General features: G+C 46.1%; 1 protein-coding gene and 1 long non-coding RNA gene across 14 annotated transcripts in view; one reads left to right on the forward strand and one right to left on the reverse strand.

Annotated features, from left to right (window-relative positions):
• The window catches only part of LOC118380907 (polypyrimidine tract-binding protein 3-like), a 151,092-nt gene that overhangs the window by 33,839 nt on the left and 91,532 nt on the right, over positions 1-25,721 (reverse strand). For all 12 annotated transcript variants that reach the window (XM_052517518.1, XM_052517521.1, XM_052517520.1 and 9 more), the window contains 5 exons: positions 23,443-23,617; positions 12,651-12,725; positions 8,626-8,744; positions 7,618-7,651; positions 6,624-6,716 (listed from right to left, as the gene is read on the reverse strand). In XM_052517518.1, coding sequence (XP_052373478.1) covers positions 6,624-6,716; positions 7,618-7,651; positions 8,626-8,744; positions 12,651-12,725; positions 23,443-23,617 — 496 coding nt within the window. The remainder of the gene's footprint in view (positions 1-6,623; positions 6,717-7,617; positions 7,652-8,625; positions 8,745-12,650; positions 12,726-23,442; positions 23,618-25,721) is intronic.
• Positions 14,559-25,557, forward strand: LOC127929574 (uncharacterized). 2 transcript variants are annotated; one of them, XR_008135246.1, is made up of 7 exons: positions 14,559-14,622; positions 17,048-17,136; positions 18,434-19,171; positions 24,028-24,066; positions 24,454-24,517; positions 25,256-25,287; positions 25,384-25,557. It is a non-coding gene; the product is annotated as an uncharacterized LOC127929574 (long non-coding RNA). The 2 variants fall into 2 exon arrangements; XR_008135245.1 differs by lacking the exons at positions 14,559-14,622; positions 17,048-17,136; positions 24,028-24,066; positions 24,454-24,517; positions 25,256-25,287 and adding an exon at positions 16,616-16,672 and having other exon boundaries at positions 18,434-18,824; positions 25,352-25,557.

Here is a 25,721-nt window from a genome sequence, read left to right on the forward strand (position 1 = left end):
AACAGTAGGATCTGTCCTCTCAGTATTATAACAGTAGGTTCTGTCCTCTCAGTATTATAACAGTAGGTTCTGTCCTCTCAGTATTATAACAGTAGGATCTGTCCTCTCAGTATTATAACAGTAGGTTCTGTCCTCTCAGTATTATAACAGTAGGTTCTGTCCTCTCAGTATTATAACAGTAGGATCTGTCCTCTCAGTATTATAACAGTAGGCTCTGTCCTCTCAGTATTATAACAGTAGGTTCTGTCCTCTCAGTATTATAACAGTAGGTTCTGTCCTCTCAGTATTATAACAGTAGGTTCTGTCCTCTCAGTATTATAACAGTAGGTTCTGTCCTCTCAGTATTATAACAGTAGGTTCTGTCCTCTCAGTAGTATAACAGTAGGTTCTGTCCTCTCAGTATTATAACAGTAGGATCTGTCCTCTCAGTATTATAACAGTAGGTTCTGTCCTCTCAGTATTATAACAGTAGGATCTGTCCTCTCAGTATTATAACAGTAGGTTCTGTCCTCTCAGTATTATAACAGTAGGTTCTGTCCTCTCAGTATTATAACAGTAGGATCTGTCCTCTCAGTATTATAACAGTAGGTTCTGTCCTCTCAGTATTATAACAGTAGGTTATGTCCTCTCAGTATTATAACAGTAGGTTCTGTCCTCTCAGTATTATAACAGTAGGATCTGTCCTCTCAGTATTATAACAGTATGATCTGTCCTCAGTATTATAACAGTAGGTTCTGTCCTCAGTATTATAACAGTAGGATCTGTCCTCTCAGTATTATAACAGTAGGTTCTGTCCTCTCAGTATTATAACAGTAGGATCTGTCCTCTCAGTATTATAACAGTAGGATCTGTCCTCAGTATTATAACAGTAGGATCTGTCCTCAGTATTATAACAGTAGGTTCTGTCCTCTCAGTATTATAACAGTAGGATCTGTCCTCTCAGTATTATAACAGTAGGATCTGTCCTCTCAGTATTATAACAGTAGGTTCTGTCCTCTCAGTATTATAACAGTAGGATCTGTCCTCAGTATTATAACAGTAGGATCTGTCCTCTCAGTAGTATAACAGTAGGATCTGTCCGCAGTATTATAACAGTAGGTTCTGTCCTCTCAGTATTATAACAGTAGGATCTGTCCTCTCAGTATTATAACAGTAGGTTCTGTCCTCTCAGTATTATAACAGTAGGTTCTGTCCTCTCAGTATTATAGCAGTAGGTTCTGTCCTCTCAGTATTATAACAGTAGGTTCTGTCCTCTCAGTATTATAACAGTAGGATCTGTCCTCTCAGTATTATAACAGTAGGTTCTGTCCTCTCAGTATTATAACAGTAGGTTCTGTCCTCTCAGTATTATAACAGTAGGATCTGTCCTCTCAGTATTATAACAGTAGGCTCTGTCCTCTCAGTATTATAACAGTAGGTTCTGTCCTCTCAGTATTATAACAGTAGGTTCTGTCCTCTCAGTATTATAACAGTAGGTTCTGTCCTCTCAGTATTATAACAGTAGGTTCTGTCCTCTCAGTATTATAACAGTAGGTTCTGTCCTCTCAGTAGTATAACAGTAGGTTCTGTCCTCTCAGTATTATAACAGTAGGATCTGTCCTCTCAGTATTATAACAGTAGGTTCTGTCCTCTCAGTATTATAACAGTAGGATCTGTCCTCTCAGTATTATAACAGTAGGTTCTGTCCTCTCAGTATTATAACAGTAGGATCTGTCCTCAGTATTATAACAGTAGGATCTGTCCTCTCAGTATTATAACAGTAGGTTCTGTCCTCTCAGTATTATAACAGTAGGTTCTGTCCTCTCAGTATTATAACAGTAGGATCTGTCCTCAGTATTATAACAGTAGGATCTGTCCTCAGTATTATAACAGTAGGTTCTGTCCTCTCAGTATTATAACAGTAGGATCTGTCCTCTCAGTATTATAACAGTAGGATCTGTCCTCTCAGTATTATAACAGTAGGTTCTGTCCTCTCAGTATTATAACAGTAGGATCTGTCCTCTCAGTATTATAACAGTAGGTTCTGTCCTCTCAGTATTATAACAGTAGGTTCTGTCCTCTCAGTATTATAACAGTAGGATCTGTCCTCAGTATTATAACAGTAGGATCTGTCCTCTCAGTATTATAACAGTAGGTTGTGTCCTCTCAGTATTATAACAGTAGGTTATGTCCTCTCAGTATTATACCAGTAGGTTCTGTCCTCTCAGTATTATAACAGTAGGATCTGTCCTCTCAGTATTATAACAGTATGATCTGTCCTCAGTATTATAACAGTAGGTTCTGTCCTCAGTATTATAACAGTAGGATCTGTCCTCTCAGTATTATAACAGTAGGTTCTGTCCTCTCAGTATTATAACAGTAGGATCTGTCCTCTCAGTATTATAACAGTAGGATCTGTCCTCTCAGTATTATAACAGTAGGTTCTGTCCTCTCAGTATTATAACAGTAGGATCTGTCCTCAGTATTATAACAGTAGGATCTGTCCTCTCAGTAGTATAACAGTAGGATCTGTCCGCAGTATTATAACAGTAGGTTCTGTCCTCTCAGTATTATAACAGTAGGATCTGTCCTCTCAGTATTATAACAGTAGGATCTGTCCTCTCAGTATTATAACAGTAGGTTCTGTCCTCTCAGTATTATAACAGTAGGTTCTGTCCTCTCAGTATTATAACAGTAGGTTCTGTCCTCTCAGTATTATAACAGTAGGATCTGTCCTCAGTATTATAACAGTAGGATCTGTCCTCAGTATTATAACAGTAGGTTCTGTCCTCTCAGTATTATAACAGTAGGTTCTGTCCTCTCAGTATTATAACAGTAGGATCTGTCCTCTCAGTATTATAACAGTAGGATCTGTCCTCTCAGTATTATAACAGTAGGTTCTGTCCTCTCAGTATTATAACAGTAGGATCTGTCCTCTCAGTATTATAACAGTAGGTTCTGTCCTCTCAGTATTATAACAGTAGGTTCTGTCCTCTCAGTATTATAACAGTAGGATCTGTCCTCAGTATTATAACAGTAGGATCTGTCCTCTCAGTATTATAACAGTAGGTTCTGTCCTCTCAGTATTATAACAGTAGGTTATGTCCTCTCAGTATTATAACAGTAGGTTCTGTCCTCTCAGTATTATAACAGTAGGATCTGTCCTCTCAGTATTATAACAGTATGATCTGTCCTCTCAGTATTATAACAGTATGATCTGTCCTCAGTATTATAACAGTAGGTTCTGTCCTCAGTATTATAACAGTAGGATCTGTCCTCTCAGTATTATAACAGTAGGTTCTGTCCTCTCAGTATTATAACAGTAGGATCTGTCCTCTCAGTATTATAACAGTAGGATCTGTCCTCTCAGTATTATAACAGTAGGTTCTGTCCTCTCAGTATTATAACAGTAGGATCTGTCCTCAGTATTATAACAGTAGGATCTGTCCTCTCAGTAGTATAACAGTAGGATCTGTCCGCAGTATTATAACAGTAGGTTCTGTCCTCTCAGTATTATAACAGTAGGATCTGTCCTCTCAGTATTATAACAGTAGGTTCTGTCCTCTCAGTATTATAACAGTAGGTTCTGTCCTCTCAGTATTATAACAGTAGGATCTGTCCTCAGTATTATAACAGTAGGATCTGTCCTCTCAGTATTATAACAGTAGGATCTGTCCTCTCAGTATTATAACAGTAGGATCTGTCCTCAGTATTATAACAGTAGGTTCTGTCCTCTCAGTATTATAACAGTAGGATCTGTCCTCTCAGTATTATAACAGTAGGTTCTGTCCTCTCAGTATTATAACAGTAGGTTCTGTCCTCTCAGTATTATAACAGTAGGATCTGTCCTCTCAGTATTATAACAGTAGGATCTGTCCTCTCAGTATTATAACAGTAGGTTCTGTCCTCTCAGTATTATAACAGTAGGTTCTGTCCTCTCAGTATTATAACAGTAGGTTCTGTCCTCTCAGTATTATAACAGTAGGATCTGTCCTCTCAGTATTATAACAGTAGGATCTGTCCTCTCAGTATTATAACAGTAGGTTCTGTCCTCTCAGTATTATAACAGTATGATCTGTCCTCAGTATTATAACAGTAGGATCTGTCCTCTCAGTATTATAACAGTAGGATCTGTCCTCTCAGTATTATAACAGTAGGATCTGTCCGCAGTATTATAACAGTAGGTTCTGTCCTCTCAGTATTATAACAGTAGGTTCTGTCCTCTCAGTATTATAACAGTAGGTTCTGTCCTCTCAGTATTATAACAGTAGGTTCTGTCCTCTCAGTATTATAACAGTAGGTTCTGTCCTCTCAGTATTATAACAGTGGGTTCTGTCCTCTCAGTATTATAACAGTAGGATCTGTCCTCTCAGTATTATAACAGTAGGATCTGTCCTCTCAGTATTATAACAGTAGGTTCTGTCCTCTCAGTATTATAACAGTAGGTTCTGTCCTCTCAGTATTATAACAGTAGGATCTGTCCTCTCAGTATTATAACAGTAGGATCTGTCCTCAGTATTATAACAGTAGGTTCTGTCCTCAGTATTATAACAGTAGGTTCTGTCCTCTCAGTATTATAACAGTAGGTTCTGTCCTCTCAGTATTATAACAGTAGGTTCTGTCCTCTCAGTATTATAACAGTAGGATCTGTCCTCTCAGTATTATAACAGTAGGTTCTGTCCTCTCAGTATTATAACAGTAGGATCTGTCCTCTCAGTATTATAACAGTAGGATCTGTCCTCTCAGTATTATAACAGTAGGTTCTGTCCTCTCAATATTATAACAGTAGGATCTGTCCTCTCAGTATTATAACAGTAGGTTCTGTCCTCTCAGTATTATAACAGTAGGATCTGTCCTCTCAGTATTATAACAGTAGGATCTGTCCTCTCAGTATTATAACAGTAGGTTCTGTCCTCTCAATAATATAATAGTAGGATCTGTCCTCAGTATTATAACAGTAGGTTCTGTCCTCTCAGTATTATAACAGTAGGATCTGTCCTCTCAGTATTATAACAGTAGGTTCTGTCCTCTTAGTATTATAACAGTAGGTTCTGTCCTCTCAGTATTATAACAGTAGGTTCTGTCCTCTCAGTATTATAACAGTAGGATCTGTCCTCTCAGTATTATAACAGTAGGTTCTGTCCTCTCAGTATTATAACAGTAGGTTCTGTCCTCTCAGTATTATAACAGTAGGATCTGTCCTCTCAGTATTATAACAGTAGGTTCTGTCCTCTCAGTATTATAACAGTAGGTTCTGTCCTCTCAGTATTATAACAGTAGGATCTGTCCTCTCAGTATTATAACAGTAGGCTCTGTCCTCTCAGTATTATAACAGTAGGTTCTGTCCTCTCAGTATTATAACAGTAGGTTCTGTCCTCTCAGTAGTATAACAGTAGGTTCTGTCCTCTCAGTATTATAACAGTAGGATCTGTCCTCTCAGTATTATAACAGTAGGTTCTGTCCTCTCAGTATTATAACAGTAGGATCTGTCCTCTCAGTATTATAACAGTAGGTTCTGTCCTCTCAGTATTATAACAGTAGGATCTGTCCTCAGTATTATAACAGTAGGATCTGTCCTCTCAGTATTATAACAGTAGGTTCTGTCCTCTCAGTATTATAACAGTAGGTTCTGTCCTCTCAGTATTATAACAGTAGGATCTGTCCTCAGTATTATAACAGTAGGATCTGTCCTCAGTATTATAACAGTAGGTTCTGTCCTCTCAGTATTAAAACAGTAGGTTCTGTCCTCTCAGTATTATAACAGTAGGTTCTGTCCTCTCAGTATTAAAACAGTAGGTTCTGTCCTCTCAGTATTAAAACAGTAGGATCTGTCCTCTCAGTATTATAACAGTAGGTTCTGTCCTCTCAGTATTATAACAGTAGGTTATGTCCTCTCAGTATTATAACAGTAGGTTCTGTCCTCTCAGTATTATAACAGTAGGATCTGTCCTCTCAGTATTATAACAGTAGGATCTGTCCTCAGTATTATAACAGTAGGTTCTGTCCTCTCAGTATTATAACAGTAGGATCTGTCCTCTCAGTATTATAACAGTAGGATCTGTCCTCTCAGTATTATAACAGTAGGTTCTGTCCTCAGTATTATAACAGTAGGATCTGTCCTCTCAGTATTATAACAGTAGGATCTGTCCTCTCAGTATTATAACAGTAGGATCTGTCCTCAGTATTATAACAGTAGGTTCTGTCCTCTCAGTATTATAACAGTAGGATCTGTCCTCTCAGTATTATAACAGTAGGATCTGTCCTCTCAGTATTATAACAGTAGGTTCTGTCCTCTCAGTATTATAACAGTAGGTTCTGTCCTCTCAATAATATAATAGTAGGATCTGTCCTCAGTATTATAACAGTAGGTTCTGTCCTCTCAGTATTATAACAGTAGGATCTGTCCTCTCAGTATTATAACAGTAGGTTCTGTCCTCTTAGTATTATAACAGTAGGTTCTGTCCTCTCAGTATTATAACAGTAGGTTCTGTCCTCTCAGTATTATAACAGTAGGTTCTGTCCTCTCAGTATTATAACAGTAGGTTCTGTCCTCTCAGTATTATAACAGTAGGATCTGTCCTCTCAGTATTATAACAGTAGGTTCTGTCCTCTCAGTATTATAACAGTAGGTTCTGTCCGCTCACCAAGCTGAGCCTGAGTAGCGTCGGCCATCTGGATTAAGGCATTCTCTTTTTTGTTGAACAGAATCTTGACCCGATGCACATCACCATACACCCCTAGAGAGAGAGAGAAGGAGGGGAGGGAGAGATAGAAGGAGAGCAGAGGGGGAGGAGGGGGAGGGAGATAGTGGGGGGCAGAGAGAGGGGAGGAAGAGATAGAGAGGTGGGAGGGAGAGATAGAAGGGGGCAGAGAGGGGGGAGGGGAGGAAGAGATAGAGAGGGAGGAGGGAGAGAAAGAAGGGGGGCAGAGAGGGGGAGGAAGAGAGAGAGGGGGAGGAGGGGGAGGGAGAGAGAAGGGGGCAGAGAGGGGGAGGAAGAGAGAGAGGGGGAGGAGGTGGGAGGGAGAGAGAAGGGGGGCAGAGAGGGGGAGGAAGAGAGAGAGGGGGAGGAGGGGGAGGGAGAGAGAAGGGGGGCAGAGAGGGGGAGGAAGAGAGAGAGGGGGAGGAGGGGGAGGGAGGGAGATATAGAAGGGGGGCAGATAGAAGGGGAGGGCAGAGAGAAAGGGGGGAGGAGGGAGGAGAGAGAGGGGGGAGGAGGGGGGAGAAAGATAGAAGGGGGAGGGCAGTGAGGTGTGAGGCACATACAGTACATTACTTCTCTGCATTGTTTAGTCCCTTGTGTTAGAGGGAGATAGAGGTGTGTGTGTGTGTGTGTGTGTGTGTGTGTGTGTGTGTGTGTGTGTGTGTGTGTGTGTGTGTGTGTGTGTGTGTGTGTATATATATATATAACAGAACAGAACAGAGAAGATTCCGGATGAGTGGTTAGACAGGAAGTATCCTTATCAGCCAATCACAGATTACCGTGGTTACTGTTAGTCACGGTAACCACAGTAGCCACACAAGCAGGCTATGCAGTGCCTAACAACCAAAGCCATTACTACATTTGTCCCATTTCAATGCTTGTCTTTATGAAATCTAATAAATATATTTCAGCCAATAATAAATCCAAGCCTCCTTACCAAATAGGATGAACAGTTCGTGTGGTGATATGCTCTGCAGGGAGAAAGAGGAAGAAGAATGAGCAAGTCAGTCAGCTGGTTAAGTTAAGACTGGTGTGGTGTGATATACATTGCTCTCTAATTAAATTGGCTCAGTAGCCAACCAAGCCTGTTCCATTTCCTTTCCTTGTCTCATATTGATGGCTTCATCAGATGTAGCAAGCCACCCAGCCAGCCACCCCCCCAGCCAGCCGGCCAGGCAGCAAGCCACCCAGCCATGCAGCAAGCCACCCAGCCAGGCAGCCAGCCAGCCGGCCAGCCACCCGCCCACCCACCCGGCCAGCCAGCCAGCCAGGCAGCCAGCCAGCCACCCAGCTAGTCAGGCAGCCAGCCAGCCACCTAGCCAGCCACCCAACCAGCCAGCCAGGCACCCACCCACCCAGCCAGGCAGCCAGCCACCCAGCTAGTCAGGCAGCCAGCCACCCAGCCAGCCAGCCACCCAACCAGCCAGGCACCCACTAACCCAACCAGCCAGCCAGGCAGCCAGCCACCCAGCTAGTCAGGCAGCCACCCAACCAGCCAGGCAGCCACCCAGCCAGCCACCCAACCAGCCAGGCAGCCAGCCACCCAGCCAGCCACCCACCCAGCCAGCCAGCCAGCCAGCCACCCACCCAACCAGCCAGCCAGCCAGCCACCCAGCCAGTCAGCCAGCCACCCAACCAGCCAGCCAGCCACTCACCCAGCCAGCCAGCCACCCAACCAGCCAGGCAGCAGTAGCTCAGCCCTAATGCTGCTCATCTGAAGAATCCAATAAGACCCAGCAGAATTCTATTCAACACGTTAAGTCCCTAATGGCCCCCTATACCCTATGTGGTGCACTACTTTAGACACAAAACCCATTGTGCTTTGGTCAAAAGTAGTACACTATATAGGGAATAGGTAGTACACTATATAGGGAATAGGGAGCCATTAGGGACGAAAACAATGGGGATAGAGGGGACATTGACAGGGTCACAGAGGGTCACTCACATCGGGGTTGAGGTTGGAGACAAGGAGAACAGAGTGAACGGCGGTGGGCGCCATGCCGTGCAGGGTCATCCGTCCCGAGACGAGGGGTCCCATTCCTGCCATCGTGTGCATGGACAGACCTGGGGGCACGCATGAGAGCAGGTCAAAGGGCGGGCCTACTGGAGAAGGGGGAGGACTCGGGGTCATAGGAGGAGGGAGGGCCCTTAGTCAGAAGGAGGGGGGAGGGCCCTTGGTCAGAAGGAGGGGGAGGGCCCTTGGTCATAGGAGGCAGGGTAGGAGGGGGGAGGGCCCAGGGTCATAGGAGGGAGAGGGGGAGGGGTAGGGGAGGAGGGCCCAGGGTCATGAGAGGGGGAGGGCCCAGGGTCATAGGAGGGGGAGGACCCAGGGTCAGAAGGTGGAGGGGAGGAGGGGGGGGCGGCCCTTGGTCAGAAGGAGGAGGGGAGGAGGGGGGAGGACTCAGGGTCATAGGAGGACTTGAGACAATTCAAACATGGACTGTGTATGTGTGCTATTCAGAAGATGAATGGGAAAGACAAAACATTAAAGTGTCTTTGAACGGGGTATGGTAATAGGTGCCAGGTGCACCGGTTTCTGTCAAGAACGGCAACGTTGGGCCTCCCGAGTGGCGCAGTGGTCTAAGGCACTGCATCGCAGTGCTAGAGGTGTCACTACAGACCCTGGTTCAGTGGTCTAAGGCACTGCATCTCAGTGCTAGAGGAGTCACTACAGACCCTGGTTCAGTGGTCTAAGACACTGCATCTCAGTGCTAGAGGTGTCACTACAGACCCTGGTTCAGTGGTCTAAGGCACTGCATCTCAGTGCTAGAGGAGTCACTACAGACCCTGGTTCAGTGGTCTAAGACACTGCATCTCAGTGCTAGAGGAGTCACTACAGACCCTGGTTCAGTGGTCTAAGGCACTGCATCGCAGTGCTAGCTGTGCCACTAGAGATTCTGGGTTCGAGTCCAGGTTCTGTAGGAGCCGGCCACGACCAGGAGACCCATGGGGCGGCGCACATTTGGCCCAGCGTCGTCTGGGTTAGGGGAGAGTTTGGCCGGCAGGGATGTCCTTGTCCCATCGCTCACTAGCGACTCCTGTGGCGGGCCTGGGCGTAGTGCACGCTGACACGGTCGCCAGGTGTACGGTGTTTTCTCCGACACAATGGTGCGGCTGGCTTTCGGGTTAAGCGGGCATTGTGTCAAGAAGCAGTGCGGCTTGGTTGGGTTGTGTTTCGGGGGACGCACGGCTCTCGACTTTGCCCCCCGTCCGTCCATACAGGAGGTGCAGCGATGAGACAAGACTGTAACTATCAATTGGATACCACAAAAAAGGGGTAAAAGTAACAAAAATAAAGAACTGCAATGCTGATGGGTTTTTCACACTCAACAGTTTCCTATGTGTATCAAGAATGGTCCACCACCCAAAGGACATCCAGCCAACTTGGCACAACTGTGAGATTTCACTTTTGGATAAATTGCGTGCCTATTTTCAACTTCCTCATGCCAAGAATATAAGATTATTAGTAGATTTGGATAGAAAACACTCTGACGTTTCTAAAACTGTTTGAATCATGTCAGTGAGTATAACAGAACGTATGTAGCAGGCAAAACCCAGAGGACAAACCGTTCAGAATTATTTTTTGAGGTCTCTTTCTGTTCACTGAGTTCTCATTGGCAAACGATATTTCCTATGAACTTGTTTTCAGTTCCTACCTCTTCCACTGGATGTCACCAGTCTTTGGAATTTGGTTGAGGTTATTCATTTGTGCAATGAAGAAGTAGACCAATTTGAAAATGGGTAACACTGTTGAGAGTTGCGCAAGACGTGAAAAGTAGCGTTGGTTTGTTGTCTTCCTGTATTGAACAACAGAAAGACCAATTTGATCGATTATGAACGTTTAAAAATACCTAAAGTTGTATTACAAAAGTAGTTTGAAATATTTTGGCAAAGTTTATAGGCAACTTTTGAAATATTTTGTAGTGACGTTGCGTTTTTTGGAAGCTGTTTTTTTCTGGATCAAACGCGTCAAATAAATGGACATTTGGATATACAGTGATATACCTGATATATATGGACGGAATTAATCAAACAAAAGGACCAATTGTGATGTTTATGGGACATATTGGAGTGCCAACAAAAGAAGCTCATCAAAGGTAAGGCATGTTTTATATTTTATTTCTGCGTTTTGTTTAGCGCCTGCAGGGTTTAAATATGCTACTCTCTCTTTGTTTACTGTTGTGCCATCATCAGATAATAGCTTCTTATGCTTTCGCCGAAAAGCCTTTTTAAAATCTGACATGTTGGCTGGATTCACAACGAGGGTAGCTTTAATTGAGTATCTTACATGTGTGATTTAATTAAAGCTTGCTGCATTTTCCCTGGTTTTTGCCCAAGTGGGACGTGACTGTCCCGCCTATCCGTAAGAAGTTTTTAAACACAATTTTACTCCTGAACATATTTAGGCTTATTTTGCCCCACTGACAAAAGCAGTGTACCACAGAGCCTTCGGAAAGTATTCAGACCCTTTTACTTATTTTCCACCATCATTTGCAAATAAATTCATAAAAAATCCCACAATGTGATTTTCTGGATTTTTTTTCTCATTTTGTCTGTCATAGTTGAAGTGTACCTATGATGAAAATGACAGGCTTCTCTCATCTTTTTAAGTGGGAGTACTTGCACAATTGGTGGCTGACTAAATACTTTTTTGCCCCACTGTATATAAATGTAATGTTTAAGTTTTTTTTATTTTATATAAATGAGAAAAAATGTTTGTTTTTTTTAAACTAGTTTTTACTTTGTCATTATGGGGTATTGTGATGTCATTATGGGGTATTGTGTGCAGATTGATGAGGGGGAAAAAACAATTGAATACATTTCAGAGTAAGGCTGTAATGTAACAAAATGTGTAAAAAGTGAAGGGGTCTGAATTTGAGACGCGGCAGTAGGAGGAGGAGGAGGATGGTGGTGATGTACCAATAGAAATATAAGGACTTAAACCGGATTCCCCCACAATTCAATGGGGATGGTGTGGTCTGAGGGGCTATGTCTGTCTTTGGACCTACCTACCTACCTACCTACCTACCTACCTACCTACCTACCTACCTACCTACCTACCTACCTACCTACCTAGGGAGTATGGGGCTGGAGGAGGGTGATAGTGGGGTGGTACCTACATATATAGGGTGAATGTGACAGGAGAAGGGTGATAGCTACCTATATAGGGGGTATGGGGCTGGAGGAGGGTGATACCTACCTATATAGGGGGTATGGGGCTGGAGGAGGGTGATAGCTACCTATATAGGGGGTATGGGGCTGGAGGAGGGTGATAGCTACCTATATAGGGGGTATGGGGCTGGAGGAGGGTGATACCTACCTATATAGGGGGTATGGGGCTGGAGGAGGGTGATACCTACCTATATAGGGGGTATGGGGCAGGAGGAGGGTGATACCTACCTATATAGGGGGTATGGGGCAGGAGGAGGGTGATAGCTACCTATATAGGGGGTATGGGGCTGGAGGAGGGTGATACCTACCTATATAGGGGGTATGGGGCAGGAGGAGGGTGATACCTACCTATATAGGGGGTATGGGGCTGGAGGAGGGTGATACCTACCTATATAGGGGGTATGGGGCTGGAGGAGGGTGATACCTACCTATATAGGGGGTATGGGGCTGGAGGAGGGTGATACCTACCTATATAGGGGGTATGGGGCAGGAGGAGGGTGATACCTACCTATATAGGGGGTATGGGGCAGGAGGAGGGTGATAGCTACCTATATAGGGGGTATGGGGCTGGAGGAGGGTGATACCTACCTATATAGGGGGTATGGGGCAGGAGGAGGGTGATACCTACCTATATAGGGGTATGGGGCTGGAGGAGGGTGATAGCTACCTATATAGGGGGTATGGGGCTGGAGGAGGGTGATACCTACCTATATAGGGGGTATGGGGCAGGAGGAGGGTGATACCTACCTATATAGGGGGTATGGGGCAGGAGGAGGGTGATAGTGGGGTGGTACCTACCTGCTTGGGGGAACCCGATCGCGGGGCCAAAACCTGCTGCCCCAGCGTAAGGCGAAGAGATGATACCTGGAGCACCTGGAAACACACATCAATCAATCAATCAAGTGTGTATTATAAAGCCTTGTGCCCCCACCCTAAACCCCAAAGAGCAAATCAGTCAAAACATAGGGGAGAGTGGGGTAAACACTCCTTAGACCACACAAAGACACATAGGGGAGAGTGGGGTAAACACTCCTTAGACCACACAAAGACACATAGGGGAGAGTGGGGTAAACACTCCTTGGACCACACAAAGACACATAGGGGAGAGTGGGGTAAACACTCCTTAGACCACACAAAGACACATAGGGGAGAGTGGGGTAAACACTCCTTAGACCACACAAAGACACATAGGGGAGAGTGGGGTAAACACTCCTTAGACCACACAAAGACACATAGGGGAGAGTGGGGTAAACACTCCCTAGACCACAAAAAAGACACATAGGGGAGAGTGGGGTAAACACTCCTTAGACCACACAAAGACACATAGGGGAGAGTGGGGTAAACACTCCTTAGACCACACAAAGACACATAGGGGAGAGTGGGGTAAACACTCCTTAGACCACACAAAGACACATAGGGGAGAGTGGGGTAAACACTCCCTAGACCACAAAAAAGACACATAGGGGAGAGAGGGGTAAACACTCCTTAGACCACACAAAGACACATAGGGGAGAGTGGGGTAAACAATCCTTAGACCACACAAAGACACATAGGGGAGAGTGGGGTAAACACTCCTTGGACCACACAGACACATAGGAGAGAGTGGGGTAAACACTCCCTAGACCACACAAAGACACATAGGGGAGAGAAACACTCCTTACCTAACAAACACTTGTTTAACACAGGCTTAACACCTAACAAACACTTGTTTAACACAGGCTTAACACCCATAGAACTATAGGCAAACATTTGGACTATATTAGCCCACACGGCGAAGAGGATGCACGTTTATGCTCAAAGGATCAACTGGCAGCTTCGTTAAATAGTACCCACAAAATACCAGAGTTCCTCTGTCCAGTGTCTGTGTTCTTTTGCCCATCTCAATATTTTATTTTTATTGTCCAGTCTGAGATATGGCTTTTTGGGCAATTTCTCGCATGGAATAGCCTTCATTTCTCAGAACAAGAATAGACTGATGAGTTTCAGAAGAAAGGTCTTTGTTTCTGGACATTTTGAGCCTGTAATTGAACCCGCAAATGATGATGCTCCAGATACTCAACTAGTCTAAAGAAGGCCAGTTTTATTGCTTCTTTAATCAGAACAACAGTTTACAGCTGTGCTAACATAATTACAAAAGGGTTTTCTAATGATCAACTAGCCTTTTAAAATGATACACTTGGATTAGCTAACACAACGTGCCATTGGAACACAGGAGTGATGGTCGCTGATAATGGGCCTCTGTACACCTATGTAGATATTCCATTAAAAAAATTTCCAGCTACAATAGTAATTTACATTAACAATGTCTACACTGTCACGGATCCCTCCATAACTTTCATTACTCACACATGGCCCCTATTCCCAGTGATTAGTAATTGTATAAGTGTGTCCTCGGTTTATCATTGTCCTATCGATTATTGTTACAATGTCTGTTGGTGTGGGTGTGAATACCCGTGCTGTGTGTAATTTGGGTATCATAATAAACCCTATTACACATTGCTGCGCCTGTCCCCCGACCCTTTATACCAGCGTGACATACACTGTATTTATGATCATATTTATGTTATTTTAATGGACAAATGTGTTTTTCTTTCAAAAACAAGTACATGTCTAAGTGACCCCAATCTTTTGAACGGTAGTTTGCTAAATATACTTATGACATGGGGCGGCAGGGTAGCCTAGTGGTTAGAGTGTAGAGGAGGTAGGGTAGCCTAGTGGTTAGAGTGTAGAGGAGGCAGGTAGCCTAGTGGTTAGAGTGTAGAGGAGGCAGGTAGCCTAGTGGTTAGAGTGTAGAGGAGGCAGGGTAGCCTAGTGGTTAGAGTGTAGAGGTGGCAGGGTAGCCTAGTGGTTAGAGTGGAGAGGTGGTAGGTAGCCTAGTGGTTAGAGTGTAGAGGTGGCAGGTAGCCTAGTGGTTAGAGTGGAGAGGTGGTAGGGTAGCCTAGTGGTTAGAGTGGAGAGGTGGTAGGTAGCCTAGTGGTTAGAGTGTAGAGGTGGCAGGTAGCCTAGTGGTTAGAGTGTAGAGGTGGCAGGTAGCCTAGTGGTTAGAGTGTAGAGGAGGCAGGTAGTCTAGTGGTTAGAGTGTAGAGGAGGCAGGTAGTCTAGTGGTTAGAGTGTAGAGGAGGTAGGTAGCGTAGTGGTTAGAGTGTAGAGGTGGCAGGTAGTCTAGTGGTTAGAGTGGAGAGGTGGTAGGTAGCCTAGTGGTTAGAGTGTAGAGGTGGCAGGTAGCCTAGTGGTTAGAGTGTAGAGGAGGTAGGCGTAGTGGTTAGAGTGGAGAGGTGGCAGGGTAGTCTAGTGGTTAGAGTGTAGAGAGGTAGGTAGCGTAGTGGTTAGAGTGTAGAGGTGGCAGGTAGCCTAGTGGTTAGAGTGTAGAGGAGGCAGGTAGTCTAGTGGTTAGAGTGTAGAGGTGGCAGGTAGCCTAGTGGTTAGAGTGTAGAGGAGGCAGGTAGCCTAGTGGTTAGAGTGTAGAGGTGGCAGGTAGCCTAGTGGTTAGAGTGGAGAGGTGGTAGGTAGCCTAGTGGTTAGAGTGTAGAGGTGGCAGGTAGCCTAGTGGTTAGAGTGTAGAGGTGGCAGGTAGCCTAGTGGTTAGAGTGTAGAGGAGGTAGGGTAGCCTAGTGGTTAGAGTGTAGAGGAGGCAGGTAGCCTAGTGGTTAGAGTGTAGAGGTGGCAGGGTAGCCTAGTGGTTAGAGTGTAGAGGTGGCAGGTAGCCTAGTGGTTAGAGTGTAGAGGAGGCAGGTAGACTAGTGGTTAGAGTGGAGAGGAGGCAGGTAGCCTAGTGGTTAGAGTGTAGAGGCGGCAGCGTAGCCTAGTGGTTAGTGGTTAGAGTGGTTAGAGTGAGGGGCGGCAGGTAGCCTAGTGGTTAGTGGTTAGTGGTTAGAGTGTAGAGGCGGCAGGTAGCCTAGTGGTTAGAGTGTAGAGGAGGCAGGTAGCCTAGTGGTTAGAGTGTAGAGGAGGCAGGTAGTCTAGTGGTTAGAGTGCAGAGGTGGCAGGTAGCCTAGTGGTTAGAGTGCAGAGGAGGCAGGTAGCCCAGTGGTTAGAGGTAGAGGAGGCAGGTAGCCTAGTGGTTAGAGTGTAGAGGTGGCAGGTAGCCTAGTGGTTAGAGTGTAGAGGAGGCAGGTAGCCTAGTGGTTAGAGTGTAGAGGAGGCAGGTAGTCTAGTGGTTAGAGTGTAGAGGTGGCAGGTAGCCTAGTGGTTAGAGTGTAGAGGTGGCAGGTAGAGTGGTTAGAGGTAGAGGAGGCAGGTAGCCTAGTGGTTAGAGTGTAGAGGAGGCAGGTAGCCTAGTGGTTAGAGTGTAGAGGAGAGCCTAGTGGTTAGAGGTAGGCCTAGTGGTGGTTAGAGTGGTTAGAGTGTAGAGGAGGCAGGTAGCCTAGTGGTTAGAGTGTAGAGGTGGCAGGTAGTCTAGTGGTTAGAGTGTAGAGGCGGCAGGGTAGCCTAGTGGTTAGAGTGTAGAGGAGGCAGGTAGTCTAGTGGTTAGAGTGTAGAGGTGGCAGGTAGCCTAGTGGTTAGAGTGTAGAGGTGGCAGGGTAGCCTAGTGGTTAGAGTGTGGAGGTGGCAGGTAGCCTAGTGGTTAGAGTGCAGAGGAGTAGTCTAGTGGTTAGAGTGTAGAGGAGGCAGATAGCCTAGTGGTTAGAGTGTAGAGGAGGCAGGTAGGCTAGTGGTTAGAGTGCAGAGAGGTGGCAGGTAGTCCAGTGGTTAGAGTGTAGAGGCCTAGTGGTTAGAGTGTAGAGGAGGCAGGTAGTCCAGTGGTTAGAGTGCAGAGGTGGCAGGCAGCCTAGTGGTTAGAGTGTAGAGGAGGCAGGTAGCCTAGTGGTTAGAGTGCAGAGGTGGCAGGTAGAGTGGTTAGAGTGTAGAGGCGGCAGGGTAGCCTAGTGGTTAGAGTGTAGTAGCCTAGTGGTTAGAGTGAAGAGGAGGCAGGTAGCCTAGTGGTTAGAGTGTAGAGGAGGCAGGTAGCCTAGTGGTTAGAGTGTAGAGGTGGCAGGTAGTCCAGTGGTTAGAGGTAGAGGCCTAGCCTAGTGGTTAGAGTGTAGAGGAGGCAGGCAGCCCCAGTGGTTAGAGTGCAGAGGAGGCAGGTAGCCTAGTGGTTAGAGTGTAGAGGTGGCAGAGTAGCCTAGTGGTTAGAGTGTAGAGGTGGCAGGTAGCCTAGTGGTTAGAGTGTGGAGGTGGCAGGTAGCCTAGTGGTTAGAGTGTAGAGGTGGCAGGTAGCCTAGTGGTTAGAGTGTAGAGGAGGCAGGTAGCCTAGTGGTTAGAGTGCAGAGGAGGCAGGTAGCCTAGTGGTTAGAGTGCAGAGGTGGCAGGTAGCCCAGTGGTTAGAGTGTAGAGCAGGTAGCCCAGTGGTTAGAGGTAGCCTAGTGGTTAGAGTGTAGAGGAGGCAGGTAGCCTAGTGGTTAGAGTGTAGAGTGGTTAGAGTGCAGGTAGCCTAGTGGAGAGGTGGTAGGTAGCCTAGTGGTTAGAGTGTAGAGGTGGCAGGTAGCCTAGTGGTTAGAGTGGAGGTGGTAGGGTAGCCTAGTGGTTAGAGTGGAGAGGTGGTAGGTAGCCTAGTGGTTAGAGTGTAGAGGTGGCAGGTAGCCTAGTGGTTAGAGTGTAGAGGTGGCAGGTAGCCTAGTGGTTAGAGTGTAGAGGAGGCAGGTAGTCTAGTGGTTAGAGTGTAGAGGAGGCAGGTAGTCTAGTGGTTAGAGTGTAGAGGAGGTAGGTAGCGTAGTGGTTAGAGTGTAGAGGTGGCAGGTAGTCTAGTGGTTAGAGTGGAGAGGTGGTAGGTAGCCTAGTGGTTAGAGTGTAGAGGTGGCAGGTAGCCTAGTGGTTAGAGTGTAGAGGAGGTAGGTAGCGTAGTGGTTAGAGTGGAGAGGTGGCAGGGTAGTCTAGTGGTTAGAGTGTAGAGGAGGTAGGTAGCGTAGTGGTTAGAGTGTAGAGGTGGCAGGTAGCCTAGTGGTTAGAGTGTAGAGGAGGCAGGTAGTCTAGTGGTTAGAGTGTAGAGGTGGCAGGTAGCCTAGTGGTTAGAGTGTAGAGGAGGCAGGTAGCCTAGTGGTTAGAGTGTAGAGGTGGCAGGGTAGCCTAGTGGTTAGAGTGGAGAGGTGGTAGGTAGCCTAGTGGTTAGAGTGTAGAGGTGGCAGGTAGCCTAGTGGTTAGAGTGTAGAGGTGGCAGGTAGCCTAGTGGTTAGAGTGTAGAGGAGGTAGGGTAGCCTAGTGGTTAGAGTGTAGAGGAGGCAGGTAGCCTAGTGGTTAGAGTGTAGAGGTGGCAGGGTAGCCTAGTGGTTAGAGTGTAGAGGTGGCAGGTAGCCTAGTGGTTAGAGTGTAGAGGAGGCAGGTAGACTAGTGGTTAGAGTGGAGAGGAGGCAGGTAGCCTAGTGGTTAGAGTGTAGAGGCGGCAGCGTAGCCTAGTGGTTAGTGTGTAGAGGAGGCAGGTAGTCTAGTGGTTAGAGTGTAGGGGCGGCAGGGTAGCCTAGTGGTTAGAGTGTAGAGGAGGCAGGTAGCCTAGTGGTTAGAGTGTAGAGGCGGCAGGTAGCCTAGTGGTTAGAGTGTAGAGGAGGCAGGTAGCCTAGTGGTTAGAGTGTAGAGGAGGCAGGTAGTCTAGTGGTTAGAGTGTAGAGGTGGCAGGTAGCCTAGTGGTTAGAGTGTAGAGGAGGCAGGTAGCCTAGTGGTTAGAGTGTAGAGGAGGCAGGTAGCCTAGTGGTTAGAGTGTAGAGGTGGCAGGTAGCCTAGTGGTTAGAGTGTAGAGGAGGCAGGTAGCCTAGTGGTTAGAGTGTAGAGGAGGCAGGTAGTCTAGTGGTTAGAGTGTAGAGGTGGCAGGTAGCCTAGTGGTTAGAGTGTAGAGGTGGCAGGTAGCCTAGTGGTTAGAGTGTAGAGGAGGCAGGTAGCCTAGTGGTTAGAGTGTAGAGGAGGCAGGTAGCCTAGTGGTTAGAGTGTAGAGGAGGCAGGTAGCCTAGTGGTTAGAGTGTAGAGGAGGCAGGTAGCCTAGTGGTTAGAGTGTAGAGGCGGCAGGTAGTCTAGTGGTTAGAGTGTAGAGGAGGCAGGTAGCCTAGTGGTTAGAGTGTAGAGGTGGCAGGTAGTCTAGTGGTTAGAGTGTAGAGGCGGCAGGGTAGCCTAGTGGTTAGAGTGTAGAGGAGGCAGGTAGTCTAGTGGTTAGAGTGTAGAGGTGGCAGGTAGCCTAGTGGTTAGAGTGTAGAGGAGGCAGGGTAGCCTAGTGGTTAGAGTGTGGAGGTGGCAGGTAGCCTAGTGGTTAGAGTGTAGAGGAGGCAGGTAGTCTAGTGGTTAGAGTGTAGAGGAGGCAGATAGCCTAGTGGTTAGAGTGTAGAGGAGGCAGGTAGGCTAGTGGTTAGAGTGTAGAGGTGGCAGGTAGTCTAGTGGTTAGAGTGTAGAGGCGGCAGGGTAGCCTAGTGGTTAGAGTGTAGAGGAGGCAGGTAGTCTAGTGGTTAGAGTGTAGAGGTGGCAGGTAGCCTAGTGGTTAGAGTGTAGAGGAGGCAGGTAGCCTAGTGGTTAGAGTGTAGAGGTGGCAGGTAGTCTAGTGGTTAGAGTGTAGAGGCGGCAGGGTAGCCTAGTGGTTAGAGTGTAGAGGCGGCAGGTAGCCTAGTGGTTAGAGTGAAGAGGAGGCAGGTAGCCTAGTGGTTAGAGTGTAGAGGAGGCAGGTAGCCTAGTGGTTAGAGTGTAGAGGTGGCAGGTAGTCTAGTGGTTAGAGTGTAGAGGCGGCAGGGTAGCCTAGTGGTTAGAGTGTAGAGGAGGCAGGTAGCCTAGTGGTTAGAGTGTAGAGGAGGCAGGTAGCCTAGTGGTTAGAGTGTAGAGGTGGCAGAGTAGCCTAGTGGTTAGAGTGTAGAGGTGGCAGGTAGCCTAGTGGTTAGAGTGTGGAGGTGGCAGGTAGCCTAGTGGTTAGAGTGTAGAGGTGGCAGGTAGCCTAGTGGTTAGAGTGTAGAGGAGGCAGGTAGCCTAGTGGTTAGAGTGTAGAGGAGGCAGGTAGCCTAGTGGTTAGAGTGTAGAGGTGGCAGGTAGCCTAGTGGTTAGAGTGTAGAGGTGGCAGGTAGCCTAGTGGTTAGAGTGTAGGGTGGGCAGGTAGCCTAGTGGTTAGAGTGTAGAGGAGGCAGGTAGCCTAGTGGTTAGAGTGTAGAGGAGGTAGGGTAGCCTAGTGGTTAGAGTGTAGAGGAGGTAGGGTAGCCTAGTGGTTAGAGTGTAGAGGCGGTAGGTTAGCCTAGTGGTTAGAGCATTGGACTAGTAACCGAAAGGTTGCAAGTTCAAACCCCCGAGCTGACGTGGTACAAAATCTGTCGTTCTGCCCCTGAACAGGCAGTTAACCCACTGTTTCTAGGCCGTCATTGAAAATAAGAATTTGTTCTTAACTGACTTGCCTAGTAAAATAAAATAAAAACATCTTGCTCAAATGATTAATTTTGTGTAAAGTTTCCAAGAAACAAAGGTGGATCAACTTACCCCACTCTCCCCTACTGTATAAAACTAACCATTCACAACATTCTGAATATTCACATCTGAGATTCCAAATTCAAGCCCCCTACAATCTGTGAAATTCCATGAGACACATTCTTCTTTTTGCCCCTCAAAACAACGCAAAAGCAATCCACAAACAGGAACACTGCATTACCATTTCCTCATAGAGGGAGTTGGGCGGAATGGCAGTACAGGAAATTAAAATGTTGGAAGGTTCACAGTTCATTAAAGAAGAATGTTCACAGGCTCAGTCCATACAAGCATTTCACTCTCACAGACAGGAGAGTTAGGTCACATCCCAAATGGCTCGTTATTCCCTACATAGTGCACTACATTTGACCAGTGCCCATATAGCGAACAATATAGGGAATTTAGCCATTTGGGACACAGACAGTCTCTACTCTACAGAGTCCTCAGGACAGCAGAGAGCTAGGTGTCTCAACAACAACACATGATGACGCTTGGTTGAACCAGTTGACTGCGGTTTAATAATGGGACATCACGGTTTAATAATGGGACATCACAGGTTAATAATGGGACATCACGGTTTAATAATGGGACATCACTGTTTAATAATGGGACATCATGGTTTAATAATGGGACATCACAGGTTAATAATGGGACATCATGGTTTAATAATGGGACATCGTGGGTTAATAATGGGACATCACGGTTTAATAATGGGACATCGTGGGTTAATAATGGGACATCATGGTTTAATAATGGGACATCGTGGGTTAATAATGGGACATCATGGTTTAATAATGGGACATCATGGGTTAATAATGGGACATCATGGGTTAATAATGGGACATCATGGGTTAATAATGGGACATCATGGTTTAATAATGGGACATCACGGTTTAATAATGGGACATCATGGGTTAATAATGGGACATCATGGTTTAATAATGGGACATCACAGTTTAATAATGGGACATCACAGTTTAATAATGGGACATCACGGTTTAATAATGGGACATCATGGTTTAATAATGGGACATCATGGTTTAATAATGGGACATCATGGTTTAATAATGGGACATCATGGGTTAATAATGGGACATCATGGGTTAATAATGGGACATCACAGGTTAATAATGGGACATCGTGGGTTAATAATGGGACATCACGGTTTAATAATGGGACATCACAGGTTAATAATGGGACATCACGGTTTAATAATGGGACATCACTGTTTAATAATGGGACATCATGGTTTAATAATGGGACATCACAGGTTAATAATGGGACATCATGGTTTAATAATGGGACATCGTGGGTTAATAATGGGACATCACGGTTTAATAATGGGACATCGTGGGTTAATAATGGGACATCATGGTTTAATAATGGGACATCGTGGGTTAATAATGGGACATCATGGTTTAATAATGGGACATCATGGGTTAATAATGGGACATCATGGTTTAATAATGGGACATCATGGGTTAATAATGGGACATCATGGTTTAATAATGGGACATCACGGTTTAATAATGGGACATCATGGGTTAATAATGGGACATCATGGTTTAATAATGGGACATCACAGTTTAATAATGGGACATCACAGTTTAATAATGGGACATCACGGTTTAATAATGGGACATCATGGTTTAATAATGGGACATCATGGTTTAATAATGGGACATCATGGTTTAATAATGGGACATCATGGGTTAATAATGGGACATCATGGGTTAATAATGGGACATCACAGGTTAATAATGGGACATCGTGGGTTAATAATGGGACATCATGGTTTAATAATGGGACATCATGGTTTAATAATGGGACATCATGGGTTAATAATGGGACATCGTGGGTTAATAATGGGACATCATGGTTTAATAATGGGACATCATGGGTTAATAATGGGACATCACGGTTTAATAATGGGACATCATGGGTTAATAATGGGACATCATGGTTTAATAATGGGACATCATGGGTTAATAATGGGACATCATGGTTTAATAATGGGACATCATGGTTTAATAATGGGACATCATGGTTTAATAATGGGACATCATGGTTTAATAATGGGACATCATGGTTTAATAATGGGACATCATGGGTTAATAATGGGACATCGTGGGTTAATAATGGGACATCATGGTTTAATAATGGGACATCATGGTTTAATAATGGGACATCATGGTTTAATAATGGGACATCATGGTTTAATAATGGGACATCGTGGGTTAATAATGGTGAATTCACCAGCAACCACCCACCTTGGGTTGCGTGTGTGTGTGTGTGTGTGCGTGTGTGTGTGTGTGTGTGTGTGTGTGTGTGTGTGTGTGTGTGTGTGTGTGTGTGATTAGGAAGGGGGTGGGTGGTGGTGCATCTTGTTGTTCCAGGCTGCTTTATAAATCAGAAGAGCTGTCTGAACAGAGGGTTGCTCGAGATACTGAGAAAACACACACACACACACACACTCACACACACACACACACACACACACACACACACACACACACACACACTGAGCAGCGGCTCAGTTCTGTGGGCAGTAGAACAACGTGGCCTTTCTATCGGATGATTAAAAAGACAAGATTTCTCTTTGATGTATGTGCACTGCAGTGTGCTCCAAGCTGATAGCATTAACATCACATAGACACACAGGAACACCATCATCATCATCATCATCATCACCATCATCAGCCAGGGAGCCAGCCAACCAACAACAGACATCCACAACGTCCCTGGCTAGGAATGAACCATTTTAAATGCCAGGTAATAGGAGAAATCACATCATTCTAAAGGGAAACGATTTACCCAAATCAGCCAACACAACAACACTGATAAGAGGTAGAGTTTTCAACCGTAAACATAATAACCATTAAACCGTGCAGGAGATGGATGACAGGGTTTTGTCGAACAATCCATACCCTCCACCAGGACTCATTCGCTGACGTCACAGTTCCACAAGGAGCTTTATATAGAGTGAGAATAGTAGCTAATTGGACGAGTTGTGAATGAGACAGAGGGAGGAGACAGTAAAGGGGACAGACAGGACTTGGAATGGACAGAGAGGAAGGGTGAAGGGGACAGAAAGGAAGTGGATGAGACTGTTTAGCATGGGGGGGGGGGGCTAAGAGTGACATTATGGGAAATTCTAACTGTTCTTGGTCTTAATAATAACTGTGTTTGATCTCACCGAAGGCGGCGGTCATAGCAGGGTCCATGGTGGGCTGTCCGTCTCCAGAGGGAAGGTCCAGGCGGGTGAAGTCTCGGCTCTTGTCGTTGTTGTACTTCACATTCAGGCTGGTCAGCTTGGAGAACTCCACACGCAGAGTACAGCAGGCGTTATAGATGTTCTGGCCATCCAAAGTCTGGAGAGAGAGAGACAAACAAACAGAAAGGGTGTTAGATCAACCAATTGAAAAGGACAGACTTTCATTGGGCCAATTGTATACCAAAGTATTCAGAATTGTGTAAACTATTTCATGGTAACTGGCTCCCAGTTACGTTTTAATATCTCTCAGACCTCCATAGAGAAAGACATGGTCCTGGTGAAGAAAGAATTGCCCCTTTATAGTGTAGTGCACAGAGGGAAAAATAACTTCTCCCATCATCAGAAAACCACAGTGTTTAACATCTAGAAGTAAATGGGGTGGCAGGTAGCCTAGTGGTTAGAGTGTAGAGGAGGCAGGTAGCCTAGTGGTTAGAGTGTAGAGGAGGCAGGTAGCCTAGTGGTTAGAGTGTAGAGGTGGCAGGGTAGCCTAGTGGTTAGAGTGTAGAGGAGGCAGGTAGTCTAGTGGTTAGAGTGTAGAGGAGGCAGGTAGCCTAGTGGTTAGAGTGTAGAGGAGGCAGGTAGCCTAGTGGTTAGAGTGTAGAGGTGGCAGGGTAGCCTAGTGGTTAGAGTGTAGAGGAGGCAGGTAGTCTACTGGTTAGAGTGTAGAGGAGGCAGGTAGCCTAGTGGTTAGAGTGTAGAGGAGGCAGGTAGTCTAGTGGTTAGAGTGTAGAGGTGGCAGGTAGCCTAGTGGTTAGAGTGAAGAGGAGGCAGGTAGCCTAGTGGTTAGAGTGTAGAGGCGGCAGGTAGCCTAGTGGTTAGAGTGTAGAGAGGCGGCAGGTAGCCTAGTGGTTAGAGTGTAGAGGAGGCAGGTAGCCTAGTGGTTAGAGTGTAGAGGAGGCAGTTAGTCTAGTGGTTAGAGTGTAGAGGAGGCAGGTAGCCTAGTGGTTAGAGTGTAGAGGAGGCAGGTAGCCTAGTGGTTAGAGTGTAGAGGAGGCAGGTAGCCTAGTGGTTAGAGTGTAGAGGAGGCAGGTAGTCTAGTGGTTAGAGTGTAGAGGAGGCAGGTAGCCTAGTGGTTAGAGTGTAGAGGAGGCAGGTAGCCTAGTGGTTAGAGTGTAGAGGTGGCAGGGTAGCCTAGTGGTTAGAGTGTAGAGGAGGCAGGTAGTCTAGTGGTTAGAGTGTAGAGGAGGCAGGTAGCCTAGTGGTTAGAGTGTAGAGGAGGCAGGTAGTCTAGTGGTTAGAGTGTAGAGGTGGCAGGTAGCCTAGTGGTTAGAGTGAAGAGGAGGCAGGTAGCCTAGTGGTTAGAGTGTAGAGGCGGCAGGTAGCCTAGTGGTTAGAGTGTAGAGGCGGCAGGTAGCCTAGTGGTTAGAGTGTAGAGGAGGCAGGTAGCCTAGTGGTTAGAGTGTAGAGGAGGCAGTTAGTCTAGTGGTTAGAGTGTAGAGGAGGCAGGTAGCCTAGTGGTTAGAGTGTAGAGGAGGCAGGTAGTCTAGTGGTTAGAGTGTAGAGGTGGCAGGTAGCCTAGTGGTTAGAGTGAAGAGGAGGCAGGTAGCCTAGTGGTTAGAGTGTAGAGGCGGCAGGTAGCCTAGTGGTTAGAGTGTTGTGGAGGCAGGTAGCCTAGTGGTTAGAGTTTAGAGGAGGCAGGTAGTCTAGTGGTTAGAGTGTAGAGGAGGCAGGTAGCCTAGTGGTTAGAGTGTAGAGGAGTCAGGGTAGCCTAGTGGTTAGAGTGTAGAGGAGGCAGGTAGCCTAGTGGTTAGAGTGTAGAGGAGGCAGGTAGCCTAGTGGTTAGAGTGGAGAGGAGGCAGGTAGTCTAGTGGTTACAGTGTAGAGGAGGCAGGTAGTCTAGTGGTTAGAGTGTAGAGGAGGCAGGTAGCCTAGTGGTTAGAGTGTAGAGGAGGCAGGTAGCCTAGTGGTTAGAGTGTAGAGGAGGCAGGTAGCCTAGTGGTTAGAGTGTAGAGGAGGCAGGTAGCCTAGTGGTTAGAGTGTAGAGGAGGCAGGTAGTCTAGTGGTTAGAGTGTAGAGGAGGCAGGTAGCCTAGTGGTTAGAGTGAAGAGGAGGCAGGTAGCCTAGTGGTTAGAGTGTAGAGGCGGCAGGTAGCCTAGTGGTTAGAGTGTTGGACTAGTAACCCAAAGGTTGCAAGTTCAAATCCCCGAGCTGACAAGGTACAAATCGGTCGTTCTGCCCCTGAACAGGCAGTTAACCCACTG

This window comes from Oncorhynchus keta, unplaced genomic scaffold, assembly GCF_023373465.1.
Source record: "Oncorhynchus keta strain PuntledgeMale-10-30-2019 unplaced genomic scaffold, Oket_V2 Un_scaffold_8424_pilon_pilon, whole genome shotgun sequence".
NCBI classification, from domain to species: Eukaryota; Metazoa; Chordata; class Actinopteri; order Salmoniformes; family Salmonidae; genus Oncorhynchus; species Oncorhynchus keta.